This window comes from Callorhinus ursinus, unplaced genomic scaffold, assembly GCF_003265705.2.
Source record: "Callorhinus ursinus isolate GAN/ISIS: 27379988/994484 unplaced genomic scaffold, GSC_fseal_2.0 scaffold10, whole genome shotgun sequence".
NCBI classification, from domain to species: Eukaryota; Metazoa; Chordata; class Mammalia; order Carnivora; family Otariidae; genus Callorhinus; species Callorhinus ursinus.
In genome coordinates this window covers 77,508,498-77,524,608 of record NW_027397072.1, presented here as the reverse complement: position 1 = coordinate 77,524,608, position 16,111 = coordinate 77,508,498, and the positions used below count along the sequence as shown (strand labels likewise).

General features: G+C 44.6%; 1 protein-coding gene across 1 annotated transcript in view; it reads left to right on the top strand.

Moving 5' to 3' along the window:
* TMEM131 (transmembrane protein 131) overlaps window positions 1-16,111 on the top strand; it is a 225,112-nt gene that overhangs the window by 203,375 nt on the left and 5,626 nt on the right. Inside the window, exons 32-36 of the mRNA XM_073897950.1 lie at window positions 1,392-1,567; window positions 5,116-5,237; window positions 11,562-11,686; window positions 12,107-12,474; window positions 12,980-13,078. Coding sequence (XP_073754051.1) covers window positions 1,392-1,567; window positions 5,116-5,237; window positions 11,562-11,686; window positions 12,107-12,474; window positions 12,980-13,078 — 890 coding nt within the window. The remainder of the gene's footprint in view (window positions 1-1,391; window positions 1,568-5,115; window positions 5,238-11,561; window positions 11,687-12,106; window positions 12,475-12,979; window positions 13,079-16,111) is intronic.

The following is a 16,111-nucleotide window of genomic DNA, read 5'->3' as shown; positions in this document are numbered from 1 at the left end:
CCCCGCTTAGCCACTGCAGCGACGTCCCTCCACGGAGCCAACTTCTAAAAGGTCCGATTTTGTGCTCCGCGGCTCTAGCACTTGCCAGAAGCGGCCGGCGGAGGCCCCTCCCCCGCCGTCTATCCTCCCGAATATCGCCTCGGATTCACTTCTCCGCACGTCCTACCTTCCAGAAAGTGGTCACTTTCTGTTCAGAGAGTTGTTGCTACTCTCTTCTTCGGTCTCCTGTTGAGTTCGTAGGTGTTCAGAATGGTTTGATCCCTATTCAGCTGAATTCCTGAGACCAGACGAAATCTAGGTCTCCTACTCCTCCGCCATCTTGCTCCGCCTCAAAAGGATGTATTTTTAAATGGCATATTGAGAATGGCCTCGACTGTGGCTTATGTGGCTTCTTCAGCTTTACCCTGCTTGCCCGCCCAGGTGATTGCACAGGTGCTGGAATCCGGGGATTTCTCCGCTGTTGCCTAATGCAGCGAGAATGGAAGCTCGGTGAGGACAAGGGTTATGTCGTTGGTGCTACTGCTGAATTCCCAGCACATGGAATGCTGCCTGGGAAGTAGTGGTTTCTCATTTGTCTTGGGAGCATTCACATCTTTTAAAATAGTAGGCTTTCTAGAGCTCTGTCTCACTCTGTCCATATAGAACATTCCGTGGGGTTTATGCGCCGGCCACTGCTCTGAGGGCTTTATGCAGTTCCTTATTACAACCCTATGAGGTGTTGTCTCTCCTAGCTTACAGATGGGAGGCCAAGAGCGTGCATCTGGTTAGGGAGAGCCAAGATTTGGACTCAGCCACCATGGCTCTGCCCCCGGGCCACTGAGTGGTGATGTATGAGGGCTTCTCATCCTGTGTCACCTTCAGGCTTCCATCTCCAAACAGATTTGAAAGGATGTCTGGTTTTCTCTTCTGTGATTTTTCAAAGCTACATCCTCCTCGGGGGTATCAAAAAGTATTCTAAGACAGATGTAGATTTGTCAAAACTACTAAGTTTGCCAAAAATCATTGAACTGTACACTTAAAATGGGTTTATCTTACTGTACATAAATTATGCCTCAACAAAATTGATTTTTACACATATTCTCATCAAAAAGTCAAACATGTGGCTGGGTGATGGACACTGGGGAGGGTACAGTTGGTGGTGAGCACTGTGTATTGTGTAAGACTGATGAATCACAGACCTGTACCCTTGAAACAAATACTGCATTATATGTTAATAATAAAAGAAAGTCAAACATGATTTGGAAAATTTTAATTAGAGAAGAAATAAAGTAGAGAAAGAAACCTTCACTAATGAGAAAGAGCCCAGCCTCTTGGAGAAAAGTTATAATGGCTGTGTTTTCTGAGCTATTTAAAACAGCAAGAAGTTACTTTACTTTGATTTCCATCCCCAGGGAAAGGAAAACCTCTTCAGCGCAAAGTGAAACCACCTAAGAAGCAAGAAGAAAAGGAGAAGAAGGGAAAGGGAAAGCCACAGGAAGATGATCTGAAAGACTCCCTGGCTGATGACGACAGCTCCTCCACCACCACAGAGACCTCCAACCCTGACACAGAGCCTCTCCTCAAGGAGGTATGACGGGCTCCCATAGACGGGAGAAGGAGGTGCCCCCCGCAGCGCTCAAGACACTGTCTCCTAGATCAGGCTTAATTATCTTTTACGTAGGCGTGTGCTCTGGGGAGTCCTTGCCCGTGTGCACAGGCATGCCCGAACAGTCAGCCCCCAGGATGGAGGGCTTCATTTCCCCCAGGCAACACCACCGGCAAGCATGTTGGTAAAGTACAGTAGTTAGAAATTGGAAACACGGCTTGAAACTTAGGGATTCTCTGGAATAGTAACTACTCTGGCTCATGAAATTTGTTTCAAATTTTAAGTCTTAAAAGAGGATGAGAAGGACCTAGACCGTTTTCGTTTTATGGGACTTTTCCTGTCTTGTCGCTCCTGGTACACCAGCCTTCAGTAGCTGCTCACTCCTCCCACAGTTCGGGCCGTGACTGTCCTGGAGGGGAAGGGGGCCCAGGGAAAGACGCCGCACGTCAGTAGTCACCCAGAACTGGGGACCCAGCTCAGCACACATTACATCCAGAAAGCCGCCTCGCTTCTCAAAATCCTGCGCTCTCAGGGTAGTCACCAGTGTCAGATAATACTGCAGAATGCCTGGTACTTAGTGGCATTAGGTAAATGGAAGGTAAAGTTACCGTTGTGAGCAGGTCTGAGAGTGTGAGTTACACTCACAGTTACACTCACTGCAGAAAAGTGAGGGCATAGTTCTATTTTGGCATTTTTATTTTTAGATAACTGTATTCCAAATTTAATATGATCCTAATATAGCCTTTAATAATATAGGCCCGAATTTCTTTTTCAGTTCTAATCTAGTGACCTAAGGAACCATTTCTTAAAAGATACCTAACAGCATCATCTGCATGTGTTAATTTTTTAATGAAATTTACATGTGACTTATTTTTCTTGTCAGCTCCCTTCCCCATCATGTCCTTCACATTTGGTGGGGTGCTCTGTATGCCCTCAGTACAGTGCATAGTACTGGACTTCTGTACTGTATTATATCCTTTCTAACAGATTCCTTCAGAGAAGCAGAATGCCATCTTCGGTTTGAGTGGAATCCCAGCAGTTTCGATGATACGAATAAGCATTTGGAAAGCATTTTCAGGGCAGGCTTTCTTCACATTTCCTCACTTCTTTTCCTGCCCTTCCGGCTTTTCTCCGAACGCTTCTCTCCAGCTGACCCCATCTGCCACCATTCTCTGTGCACCCCCTGGCATCATTCTCCCCTCTCCGTTCGCTTCCTCCTGCTCTTTCCATCTCCTTCCCCACCGTTTGTTTCTTACAGACACAGCACAGACTCCGTGTGGCCTCCATGCCCGCTCTCCTCCCTTCTGATCAGTGTTTAGTTGTCCTCCTCAGTGCTCCTGCATATAGTTTGTGTGCTTTTGTTTCTTGGTGACTGATCTGTTTGCCAGTTGTGTGTGTTTTCTTCCTAACTAGATAACAGACTCGACAGGTTACTATCCCATAGATGGCTTTTCCAACCTTCTTCTACCCATTCATTCAAAAAGGAAGGCTCGAGTGGAATACTACACGGCCATTAAAAAGGGATGAGCTCCTGCTATTTGTGATAGCATGGATGGAGGAGGTTATACCAGGTGAAAAAAGTCAAACTGAGAAAGACAAATACCACCTGCTTTCACACATGTGTGGAATCTAAAACAAAACAAACAAAAAGCAGAATCAGACCCACAAATACAGAGAACAAACTGGTGGTGGCCAGAGGGGAGGTGGGTAGGGGGAATGGGCAAAATGGGTGAAGGGGAGTGAGAGATTCAGGCTTCCAGTTGTGAACTGAGTAAGTCCCAGGGATGAAGGGCACAGCATAGGGAATGTAGGCCATGAAACCACAGTAGCATTGTATGGGGACCAACGGGAGCTACACTTGGATGAGTGCAGCATAACATGTAGAGGTGTCTAATCACTGTACTGTACACTTGAACCTTAACGTAACATTTGTGTTGGCTGTACTCAAAATCTTTTTTAAGGCAACTTAAAATGAAAAAAAATTCAGTATTGAGCACCTGAGTGCCAGACCTTGTACTTGGGAAACAACAGAGGACAAAAAGACCATCTTCTTGTCCTCAAAGAGCTCATGGTATACAAAGTCCTTGATGAGTCAAGTGTCCTAGAACTACTTCCTGAATAACTCAGTCTTAAAAGGTGTGTGGGCAAGAGGGTGGGTTAGCCCTTTCTCTGGTTATTTATTCCTGACAAATAGATTGACCTGATGTGACCTATTAAAACCCAAGTTGCCTTATGGAACACTACATCAAAAACTAATGATGTATGGTGATTAACATAATAAAAAAATTAAAAAAAAAAACCCAACTTGCCTTAATGTCCATAAATAGTGAAGCTGGGTAGGTCTCATTTACCTTGTGCCAGTAACTCCTCCCATAGCCACAGCTGTGCCATTCTGCCGAGCATGTCCTTCCCCCATCCGTGCCCCTGATTAGCCTCAGTGCATCCTTGCACATGGTGCTGCTCCAACCATGTGTGATGAAGAACCAGGGTGTTTTTTCTTTCCAGTCTGTCATACAGGTGGTCCTACCGCACATAAGTAGTACACACCCATTCCACATGCAACTCCCCAGCAAGTTCAGTAAGACCTGAACAGATCTATGCCCTGTTTGGGAGACAGGGGCACTGGTCTCATGCTTGGATGCCCCAACAGTGTGGACTTACTATAAACATGCCTCAGTGCGGCTTCTGTACTTAACCTGGTCAGGGACCAGGAACCAGAGTGGGCAGACCAGTGACATAGCACAGCTCTCAGGTGCAGCTTAGGTGTGACCTCAGTGCAGGCTCCACACTCAAGCCAGGTAAGACAATCCTTCTCTGGTCAGAGCCCGTGAACAGTTCTCCACCAGGGTACAAGTTCATCCCCAGCCATCGTATGCGTCTGCCTGCTAGACTTCACATGAGTCCTCGGGGAAAGGGTTGGGGCCCCGTGGGCCCCCACTGCCTAGCACCAAGTGGGTGACCAGTAAGTGTCAGTTGAGCGAGTGAATGAATAACGAAGCCCCTCTCGTTGACAGTGAATGGATAGCATTAAACCCACCGTAACACTTTCATAGTCACAGCGTCGCTCGGGAACACTTCGTGAACAGGTGTGAACACTTTACTGCTGCCTGCACTGCTTTCTTGCCCTGGATTTTACCTGTACTTAGGATTAGCAACATTGCCAGAAGTATAGAACTTTATATTGTACTCCAAGCTGACTTTTCTTATAAAAGAGCAAGGTTTTCTCACCCGGTGCTTAAAAATGAGAAGCTGCCAATTTGCTGCTGCTGCTGCTGCCACCACCCACCCCAGGCAGGCCATCAGGATAAATAAAATAACATTCTTTATAATTCAGGCTCGCCCAAACATAATTATAAATCAAAGGCTAAAAAATTGACAGAACTACAGTAAAGATAGAAAGGAGTTTGTTGTTTTTCAACATAACGTGTTGTATCTGCTACGTCTTTGGTTTTGTGTCTCTGCCTTCATCTAGGACTGTATCATTCATTTTTATGAATCCTTTCAGCAATTAAGTATACATTTTTTTACAGGATACAGAAAAGCAAAAGGGAAAACAAGCCATGCCTGAAAAACATGAAAATGAAATGTCTCAAGTGAAGCAAAAAAGCAAAAAACTCTTAAAGAAAGAAATCCCAACAGATGTGAAACCCAGGTAAGAAAAATAAATGTATGCAGAGAAATCAGGTATCCATAAGAAATGACTGGTGAAATGAGGTCATGTTTTTGTGGTGAGTTGGTTACTATGGGATTTCTGCAGCAAAAGCCATGACTGCATTGTGTTCCTCTTGGGTCTTTTCTAATGCCTAGTGTTGACTGGGGACCACATGCTGCTGTCAGACATGGAAAAGGCAGAGTTAATGACTTGTTATGAAAATTTAGGATGAAATTTTAGGTTGGTAATTTGTTCCCAGGCAGAGAGCCATTTCAGTTCTATACAAAGGTGACCTGGATGGTTTAACCACAGGTAGGAGCATAACTTTTCTCAAAAAGAGCTCCGAATCTGTTCACTAACCCAGAGCTGCAATTGGGTTCTAGACTTCTGTGCCATAAAACTTGAAAAAATTTATTCTTACCTGAAAAATGCACAGGGCAGAGGCACCTGGGTGGCTCAGTCAGTCAAGCGTCCGACTCTTGGTGTCGGCTCAGGTCATGATCTCAGGGTCCTGGGATCAAGCCGGGAGTCGGGCTCTGCGCTCAGCGGGAAGTCTGCTGGAGATTCTTTCCCTCCCTCTCCCTATGCCCCTCCCCTTCTTCCTTTCTCTCTCTCTCATTAAAAAAAAAAAAAAAAAAAAAAAAAAGGCAGATATCCTCTATCAACAAGAATTAACTAGGAAATAACTCCATTCCAGTCACCATGGAACAGGATTCTGGTGGGCCCCACAGGGAAGGCTTGCCATAGAATGTTTCCTCAAGTAAATGAAGGAGTTGAACTGTTAGGTCATTAACTAAGGTTATTTTCATTAAACCTTAGATCTACCAAATTAGCTTATTTTAGTTTTAACATTGTCTATGCCCTTCATAGTTGATCGTATAAAATGGCCATCAGCATGTAAGCTGATATTTACCTTCTTGTGTGATAAGTGAACATTGACCTAGGAAGTTGAAGGAATTGGGTGTAAATTACTAAAGGAAAGCATTGTTTTTAGAATTGGCCTTACATTTTTGGAAGGTCAGTTTTACTCTGATTCTGGGACTAATATGTGAGCTTTCCAGAAACACCAGTAAACTGGAGTCTTTCCCTAGACGGCTTAACTCAGGCACAGGCAGTGTCTTCCATAGGACCAACAGCTCCTGAGAAATTAGGTGTTAACTATAGTGAAATGAAACCTCGTCCCTGAATTTATGAACTAATACAGCATATGGCAGTCATTAATTACTAATGGAATATTTATACCTAAAATTCACTCGTGTGCAAATTGTTACTGGATCCAATCCCACAGTTTGTTGAGAACAATCTGACCCAGCTAGAATCAATGTCAAGTGGAGTAATGGTTGATACACTTGGATCTCTCCTGAGAGAAATCAACCTAAGGCACTAATTAGTGCTAACAACATTCTGGCACCCCAGGACTGGAATAATACTCCAGTGATTAGGGATTATTCTTCTAGGTCTTTTTCAGGCTTAGGTGATTAATCAGATATTCTTAAGTAAATGGGGCTAAAAAATACAAATTATGAAAAAACATAGTTTTCATGGAGATCTTGTGAGAATAGACAATCATGCTGTAATTCTTATCACACATTTAAATACCAACCTTCTAAAAATTATCGTAACAAAACCATTCCGTAGGTGACTTTTGCCAAATCTGCATGATTAGCCTTGATGCCTGAGCTGTCAGACATAATTTTTTAAAATAGATATTACATGCTAATTCTTACCTTCATCTCTTTTCCACTGACTTCTGTTATATTCCAAATTTTTATGAAATAAATTGACCATTAGCAGAATTACTATAGCAAAACCATTCCACAGGGGCCTTTTACCCATTCTGCACTGTGTATTAGCCTCGATGCCTGAGCTCAGAGACAAACTATTTTTTATACAAATACTACATGTTCATTTTTACCCTCATCCCTTTTCCTCTTCTACAGTATTGACTTTTTTTATAAAATAAGTTGACCATTAGCAGATTTGATTTTGAACATTTTATAAAAAATTTCCTTGAATGCCACCAACTGTATGGATTTCGAGTTCTCTGGTTAACAGAAAGCTACAAGAGCCTGTTCCCTGCTGGCTCTCTGTCAAGGGACAGTTACAAGGATAACCTGTGTCCTTTGCTACATAGTTAAGAGAAAAAACCATTACCAGCAAGATGGTTTAAGTAGTGTCTTCTGAGTTGTCTTTTAAAATTGTCTTTTGTAACTGGAGAAATCCATATGCAACCTTACTCTTCTGCTCTCCTTAATCTAATCTCTTTAAACTCACCAATCTTGGGCGCCTGGGTGGCTCAGTCCGTTAAGCGACTGCCTTCGGCTCAGGTCATGATCTTGGAGTCCCTGGATCGAGTCCCGCATCAGGCTCCCCGCTCAGCGGGGAGTCTGCTTCTCCCTCTGACCCTCCCCCCTCTCACGTGCTCTCTCGCTCTCATTGTCTCTCTCTCTCAAATAAATAAAAATCTTAAAAAAAAAATTGTTAAGAAAAAAACTCAACAATCTTGTTTTGTGTTTTCCCAAACTCAGTTGGATGAAAGTATTAAAAGAGTCAGAATTCATTAGTACATCACTCAAATATGGAGTTAAACAAAGACTTTTTTGTTTTTGTTTTCACAAGGAGTAGACCATATATTCTCCTTTTTATTTAAATTCAGTTAATTAACATATAATGTATTATTAGTTTCAGAGGTAGAGTTCAGTGATTCATCAGTCTCATGTAATACCCAGTGCCCTCCTTAATGTCCATCACCCAGTTACCCCATTCCCCCTACCAGCAACCCTGTTTGTTTACTAAGAGTCTCTTACAGTTTGTCTCCCTCTCTGATTTTGTCTTGTTTTATTTTTCCCTCTCTTCCCCTATGATCCTGTTTTGTTTCTTAAATTCCATGTATCAGGGAGATCATACAAAGACTGGCTTTTTTAATAACCAGAAACGTGACCTCTCTGAATAGAGCCACTCCCTGTCTACACTGAGTTATGACAGTCTGTCATTCAGGTAAAATCACTGCCAGTCCTAATATTAGTGGTACCCAAAACTCCTGTCACCCTAGAAATGCTGTGGGTTACTCTGTGGTTCTACAATCTGAAGGGTATAGATACACTCTTAAAAAGAGATACCACTAATAAGGCATATATGTATTATCATCTTCTTTTGAAAGCTTTATGTGATTGGGAATAAATGTCTGTTCCATATATTAGTAAGCCAAAACACTGATATTCTAAGATTAATAAAATCTGTGGGCTTCGTTCACATTTGCTTTATCAAAAATTAGTCTTTAAAATATTGTCAATATTATTGGGATGTTATGCTATCTCTAGGCTACAAGACCCAATCCTTAAATGCTGAGGAACCTGTTTTCTTATAAATAGGTGTTGATAAAGCCAGAGCACTGTCTCAGTCATGGTCTCTGCCTGTGCAGCCACATCCTACCATACTCCCACAAGTTCGTTTCAAAAAATCATTTCCTGGGAGTGTGGAGCATAGTGTTGCAATGGCAGAGACCTGTCAGTCCATCTGGCCAGCTTCGACACCATAGAAGTTGTCTGCTTATTTATCAACACTTTACATGACTACATGACTTAAATGTAATAATCTAAAATGGGGGGGGGAAGAAGTCCTCATAGAATAATTGTACTCTCTACTACTCTGCTCTAACAGCACACTCAGCTCAGGGCCGTGGGCACCACATTTCACACCCTGGCTTCCAGACCTGTGAGCACTGGGAAAGCCCTCACCTTGGCTTCAGCTCTCTGCCTTCCCCATTCCCCAGATAGGGGCATAGACTGTGTATTACATGAGCAAAAATAAAGCCTGGCATCTGAACCACCAGATCGGAAAAACCACAGGTTTTTCCCTTCTAGAAAGAATCATTTAAATTAGATAGGCTCTTACCTATTTTATTCAGAAGCCTTTAAAAAAGGTTTCTTGATAAAGATCATCTAGCTTAATTTTGGAAAGTATGAATCAGCAAAAATAAAATAGTTGTCTGACACCTTTCTTCTTAAAAAACCAACTGATTTTACAGTGGCACAGAGTTATGCTTTGTATAAATAGCCCCCACCCCCCATACTTATAAATGACTTAAAAATAACTGCACACCCACCTCCAGAGGGCTGGGTGTCTGTTTCATGGGAGCCTTTGTTGTCGTCGTTTTTTAAATAGAGTTTTTTTTTTTTAAAGATTTTATTTATTTATTTGACAGAGACACAGCAAGAGAGGGAACACAAGCAGGGGGAGTGGGAGAGGAGGGAGAAGCAGGCTTCCTGCTGAGCAGAGAGCCTGATGCGGGGCTTGATCCCAGGATCCTGGGATCATGACCTGAGCCGAAGGCAGATGCTTAACGACTGAGCCACCCAGGCGCACCTTAAATGGAGTTTTTAAATAACACTGTCAATCAGAAGTAGAAGGACATGGAAGATTTATAAAACTGTAGCATTAATACTCTTGCTCGTATACAGTGAATTCTTTCACGTTGGTTTGTTAACCTGCCAAAAATTCTACTTATTTGGGTTAACAGCGCCCTTTGGGTTTTTGGTTAGCTCTTTTACTAATTCTGAATATAATATCTATTTATTATAGAAAATATGTGAAATAGAGAAACAAAAGAAAAGAAAATGACCTTTAACCAACTACCATATAAATATTTGTAAATAGCCTATTTTAAAATGTGTTTATTTAGGGGCGCCTAGGTGGCTCAGTTGTTAAGCGTCTGCCTTCGGCTCAGGTTGTGATCCTAGGGTCCTGGGATCGAGCCCCATGTCAGGCTCCCTGCTCCGCAGGAGGCCTGCTTCTCCCTCTCCTGCTTCCCCTGCTTGTGTTCCCTCTCTCGCTGTGTCTCTCTCTGTCAAATAAATAAATCTTTAAAAAAATAAATAAAATGTGTTTATTTATATCATTAATAATATTTACGTATTAGTCTATCATCTAGAAGGTTTGAACCATTCTGACCTTTGAGATCTGGTGTGAATTAGTACAGTGCGCTGTCCCTGTCCCAGAACCTAGCAAAAATTGGCTGCCTTCTAGGAGTGAGAAGTTGGAGTAGCAACAGAAGGAAGATGATGTGGTGCATAAAAAATAACCTGAAGGATAGGCTCGGCGAGGCCAGAGTGGTGTGTTGGAGACACACCCGTTTTAGAACATCTATGTCAGCCAGTAAACTTTGTCAGATTTTTAATGAAAAGCAAGCTGTCTGCTCAGCCTTGAACCGACAGCTTTCTGGCCATCACCAGGAGAATGGTGGAGATCACTGATGATTTTTCGAAGAATTCTCGCAAGGGGCCACCAGTTTCTCTCAGCTATGTCTCAGCCTTCACCGGAAAATGCCCTTCTTGGACCGTGTTAGCTTAGCTCCTGTCAGAGGCCTTCCCAAGCCTACGACTTGATCTTGGTGGCCATTACAGAAGCAAATTTGTAAAGAATGTCCTTATGGCCCAGATAGTTACATTGCTTCACACTGCTACCTTCTGTAGGTCATGTGTCCATTTCTCTTAGAAATTGCTTCTCTCCCAGCAAATTTTAATGTTTTCTTCATCAGGCTGTGGAAACTTAAAAGAGCCCAGCATGCCTCCCATTTTGCCTTGGACAGGAAGTTCAGAGCTAATTAGTTCTTCTTATACATGTTTATTATGTTAAGCTTACCTCTAAATCTATTAGAACACATATACACTCTAAATAAATAAAAATAATACTTAAATTTTTGCCCAGGGTTAACCTTGAGTTTAAGAATAAAGAAGATGATTCATATCACCCTACTCACCCTAGAGCTTAGGCAAATCGCTCAGTCCTGCTGCCCTGCAGTGGGCTAGTGGATTTTTAAAAGCAACCCAGGAACTTAGCCCTGGTTCATTTCATGGTTTCTGTCAGACAAATGTGCAGACCCTTGGACATTTTAAGTCTGAGGCCTTTCAGAATCTCCACATTAAGAATCCCGCTAGTAGTCCAGATGCTGGAAGAGACTCATTCACAAGCAAAATGACTGCATTTAGCAGCCCCCAAAGCAGCATGTTTGTGCTAAAGGCTTTATACATACCATGTGAGGTAGGTGCTCCCACCCATTCCATAGTATCAAAAAATGGACCTCAGTTCATTGTCAGCACTCAGAATAGCAAAGCATAAATCTGCAAGTGCTGAGTGTCTCCTGAACAGTCTTGGAAACATTTGGAAAGCAGTCAGTGTTAAGTTAGGACCATGACTACATAGTGTCTGAGGAAGCCGGATTAGAAAAACATAAGCAGTGGAAATTATAGTATGATCAGTGACTTCTACTCTCTGCTCCAAAACAAAGGCATAAATTTGAATTTTCCATCCATGATTGTCTTTCAGTTCTTTAGAGCTCCCTTATACCCCCCCATTGGAAAGTAAACAACGCAGAAATCTCCCAACCAAGATTCCTCTTCCAACTGCATTGACAAGTGGATCCAAATCACGAAATTCCCAGAAAACAAAAGGTATTTTCATTTCACCATATGGATATTTTCATGATTCATTGTATTAGTAATTATTAGTTGTGAGTTACCAGTAATCAATTAGTAGTTATCAGTCCTATAAAAGGCTACAGTGGTGTTCTCATCCTCAGTAGAAGGTTCATTGAAACAGACCTGAAAGGGCGCCTGGGTGGCTCAGTTGGTTAAGCGACTGCCTTCGGCTCAGGTCATGATCCTGGAGTCCTGGGATCGAGTCCCGCATCGGGCTCCCTGCTCAGCGGGAGCCTGCTTCTCCCTCTAACCCTCCCCCCTCTCATGTACTCTCTCTCTCATTCTCACTCTCTCAAAATAAATGGATAAATCTTAAAAAAAAAAAAAAAAAACAGACCTGAAAGAAAGGAATTATCCTCCATTAATTTTTTTTTTTTCCTGATTTTTGTGCAGGTACAAATAAGTTAGTGGATAACAGGCCACCCACCCTAGCAAAATTCCTCCCAAATAGTCAAGAACTAGGCAACACCAGTAGCTCAGAAGGTGAAAAAGACTCTCCACCACCAGAGTGGGATTCCGTGCCAGTTCACAAACCCGGCAGCTGTAAGTATGGGAATTTAGAAACCATGGCGCCCCACTCTGGGCAGGAAAACTCCACGGGGCATATTGCTTTGAAAGGAGGCCTGGTATCTGTGGTCTGCTGGAGCCCACTTGTACCAGCCAGCCAAAGCCCATTGTTCAATAGTCTGCCATTGGTGAAAGTTGTTTGTTTGGCCCGTGGGGGAAGTGTTTACACCAGAGAAACCAGTAGACAGTTCACATGAGGGCTCTTTTCCCAGAGCTGGTAGACCACACCACTTCCCAGTGTACAAAATGGGGGGAAGATCTGTCTGGAGTGGTGAATCATCCAAAGAAATACTTCTTTATGAAATCATTAACTCAGCCATTTTTTAGCTGACTAGTTCTCCATACATTTACAGTGTAATAATCATTTTTGTAAAAATTCAGTCTTCCTTCAATTTGACCCACATCTTTTACATAAACAGCCTGTGTGAAGGTTTCATTATTTTATTCACTAGTTTCTTTACCTTGTTTGTCAGACTTGGCCTACAGTAAATCATGACAGTAGCACAGGCTACTAAAATAAGATAGAGGTCCTCGCCAGAGATACTTAGGACCCAAAATAGAAGACAACAGAGACAAGCCAAGGGAGCGGCCTAATTATAGGGGTTGGGGGTCAAGAGAGGACCAGTGGAGCACTGATTCATCTACGGTGTTAGAGTGAACTCACACTTAAGACAGTTTGTGCCAAACGGAAAATCACAGTTGAACAAACGATCGTTTGGGGTAAAGGGGGATTTAAATGACGAGTGGGTGATTGAAGCCCTCAGTAAGGTGAAAGAGGAAAAGAACTTGGAAATCCAGGTGTGGTGTACATAAAGCATGGCACCTTTTACATTTTCACTGGAAAAAGACGCTTTCTGTGTTAAAACCTGTAGCCCCTTATTTGCCGTGAGACTTTTCTGGCCCTTTTTAATGCTATGTTTTGCCTGTGATGAGATACAAATCCAAATCCCTGGTCATTCAAGAGATCATGAATGAATCTCTCAGTAGTCCCGGTGTCCAGGCTGGATGTTTTTTGTTCCTTAGATTCCCCTCTCAGCTTTCAGCTGGACGCTGGTCCTTGGCTTCTTGGTGATCTGGGCCGTTCTGTATTAAACAACCATCACCCCCGCCACAGAGTGAGGTTTTCAGCTTTGGGGAGACAGGGTTCCCAGGGAGCCAGTTTCATAGGGTTGTCTGCGGCCCAGTAAAGTCAGCATAAACTCTGCTGCTGTGAGTAACAACACGTGGTACAGGAAAGAGGGGACATCAGCCGGACACAGCCTTCAAGACCAGATAGCTGGCTGTGACAGTGTCACCACCAAGTGGCCCCTGAGGAACATGCTGGCATCACTCCTTTGGGATGGAGGAGAAAAAGACCAGATCCAACCCCATGTGAGTTTGGCGCCACAGCTCACGAGGGGAGGAATGTGAGAAATGCCAGGCAAATGGTCTGGAGTAGAAAATGTTTGGAAAGCAGAATGCTGCGGGCCTCTGTTTCCTCCCCAGGCCCATCCGAGAAGGCCAGCCAATGTCTCTTGGAGCCCAGTGCCTCAGGGCAGCGCTCCCTGTCATACAGCTAGATGGCTTTGCCACTGGGAAAAGTGTGTACTCGCTCCGAGGCCCACATCTGCATAATTATTTTGTGCTTTTCCAGCCAAGGAATATCTTACCCTGGTCCCACATCCTGTAACCTCTCTGCTCTCTCCACCAGCCTTACTAGAAAGTTCTACAGGGCTCCACTATATGCACAAAATTGCTACATGAAACCATTAAGAATCGGTCTAATACACTTCCTCCCCCCCTGCTTTCTTTTCTCCCTTCTCCACCCTTCACTGATAATTGATCTGGCTGAGACCTCTAGCCTCCAAACCCTCTGTTAGCAGTGCTTCACTTCCTAGGCTTCCCAGCGGGCTAAAGCATCTCTCACCCGGGGCTGTGCGAGCCTGCTCCTCGCTGGGAATCCATGTGGAGAGATCACTCTACCCCCAGGCAGCACCCCTTATAGCATGGTGCCCTGTGCCCTTAGGAGATGCTGAGAGAATTCTCTTGGAATAATGTCATGACTTTAAAAGACAACAAATCCAAGGGGTTATTGAAAGGCAAATAGAAAAGTTCTCTAGTTACACATGCCCTATGCTATTCTTGGTCACCTCCTACCCGCCCCCCATCTTCTCTTTTTACTTCAGGCATTAGTCCATAAGGTCTTTTTCTGACTTTTCTTGACTTCCCGTGTTGCATTCCAACATTTACTAAGTGTTTCTGCAGCTACTGGGCCCAGTGAAACACATCCCACTAAAGGAGAGCCACAGAGGGATGCAGCGCGTGCTCCCCCAGGACAGGCACCCGGGCGAGCAAGCACCACAAGGCCGAGTACGGCCTGTCCCACCATGGACAGTTCCCAGCTCACTTCTTGGGAGCAGGGGGGAGAGTCAGAGAAGGTGTCATACAAGGGGTGGCTAGGGAAGGGTCGGGACAGTTGTACAAATAATGGCCCTACCATGTAGAGGTGATATCAGACACACTGCTGTAGGGGCTTCCGAGGCAGGCCAAAAGGTGGAGAGCTTGGAGATGGGCCCTGAACATGGGCATCGAGTCAGCAGACTACAGAGCATATAAGAAAGGGATTAGCCACATACTCAAGGGTGAGAGCTGGTGGAGCAGAGACAAGGACGGGGAATAAGGGGCCAGCACCCCTGAGGAACATCAGAAGCCTGGGGTAGGTGCAAAGTGGCCCTGGAGATGGGGAATGAACGGCTTCAAGAAGAAGGGGGCTTAGCATGTCAGTGCCGTATCTGCTGCCTTGACACAGCCAAGGAACATGCAGCTTCACCCAGCCCCAGAGCCCTGGGGCCTTGGGGAGAACCACAGGGGTGGGGGAGAGAGAAGTGGAACCACCGTGGTGAGCAGGCTTCAGTTCTTTCCGGAGGTGAGATGAAACAGACACACAGTGGGAGTAGAGCAGGCTGTCCTCGCTGTAGACAGGGCTTACATGGGGCAGGAGGGGCCGTCAGGCGGGGATGAGGTGGGAATGTGCTAAGGTGGAAGGACTGTGTTGGGCAGGGATGGGAAAGGAGGATGACAAGACGGGGCACTTGTGCCAGGATAACTGTGGGTAGGTGCCCAACCTCATGCCTCGGGAGCCCCTGGAGACTGAGCTTGCAGAGGCCAGAGCCCCTTCCTTACACCTCTTTGTACCGCAGTGGCTGGCACAGGATAGCACCCCGCTGGTGGATGCGCCAGATGATGCCGTTTTCTGAAAGAAGTTATGTGTGTTTCCTCTTAGTGCAGAATAAATATTTCACAAGTTTTTTTCTGTTTTAAATTTTTCAAACAGCCTTGTACACATTATCCTGAAGGGCAGCAGGACTCTTGTAGGAGCTCGTATCCTTGTGGAGTGGGTTGGCAACGCCCCAGGCGTGCCCGCGGGGTGCAGGGCAGGGTCAAGCTTAGGTCTCAGGATGGTTCCGCGCGCTGCCCCGCACCTGCTGCAGGTGTGAGCCTGGGTGGAAGTACAGGGACTCTTTCCCATCCCAAACACTGATTTTTCCCTGCCCGTCCCTGAAGGGTGAGGTGGGAGAAACTGCCCAGGAGGGTGCAGCAGAGCACCGAGGAGAGAGGAGGCATTCTATCAGAACATCAAAAGTAATGTCAAGAGTAAAAATCAAGGGGCACCTGGGTGGCTCAGTTGGTTAAGCGACTGCCTTCAGCTCAGGTCATGATCCTGGAGTCCCGGGATCGAGTCCCACATCGGGCTCCCTGCTCAGCAGGGAGTCGGCTTCTCCCTCTGACCCTCCCCCCTCTCGTGCTCTCTCTCTCTCATTCTCGCTCTCTCAAATAAATAAAATCTTTAAA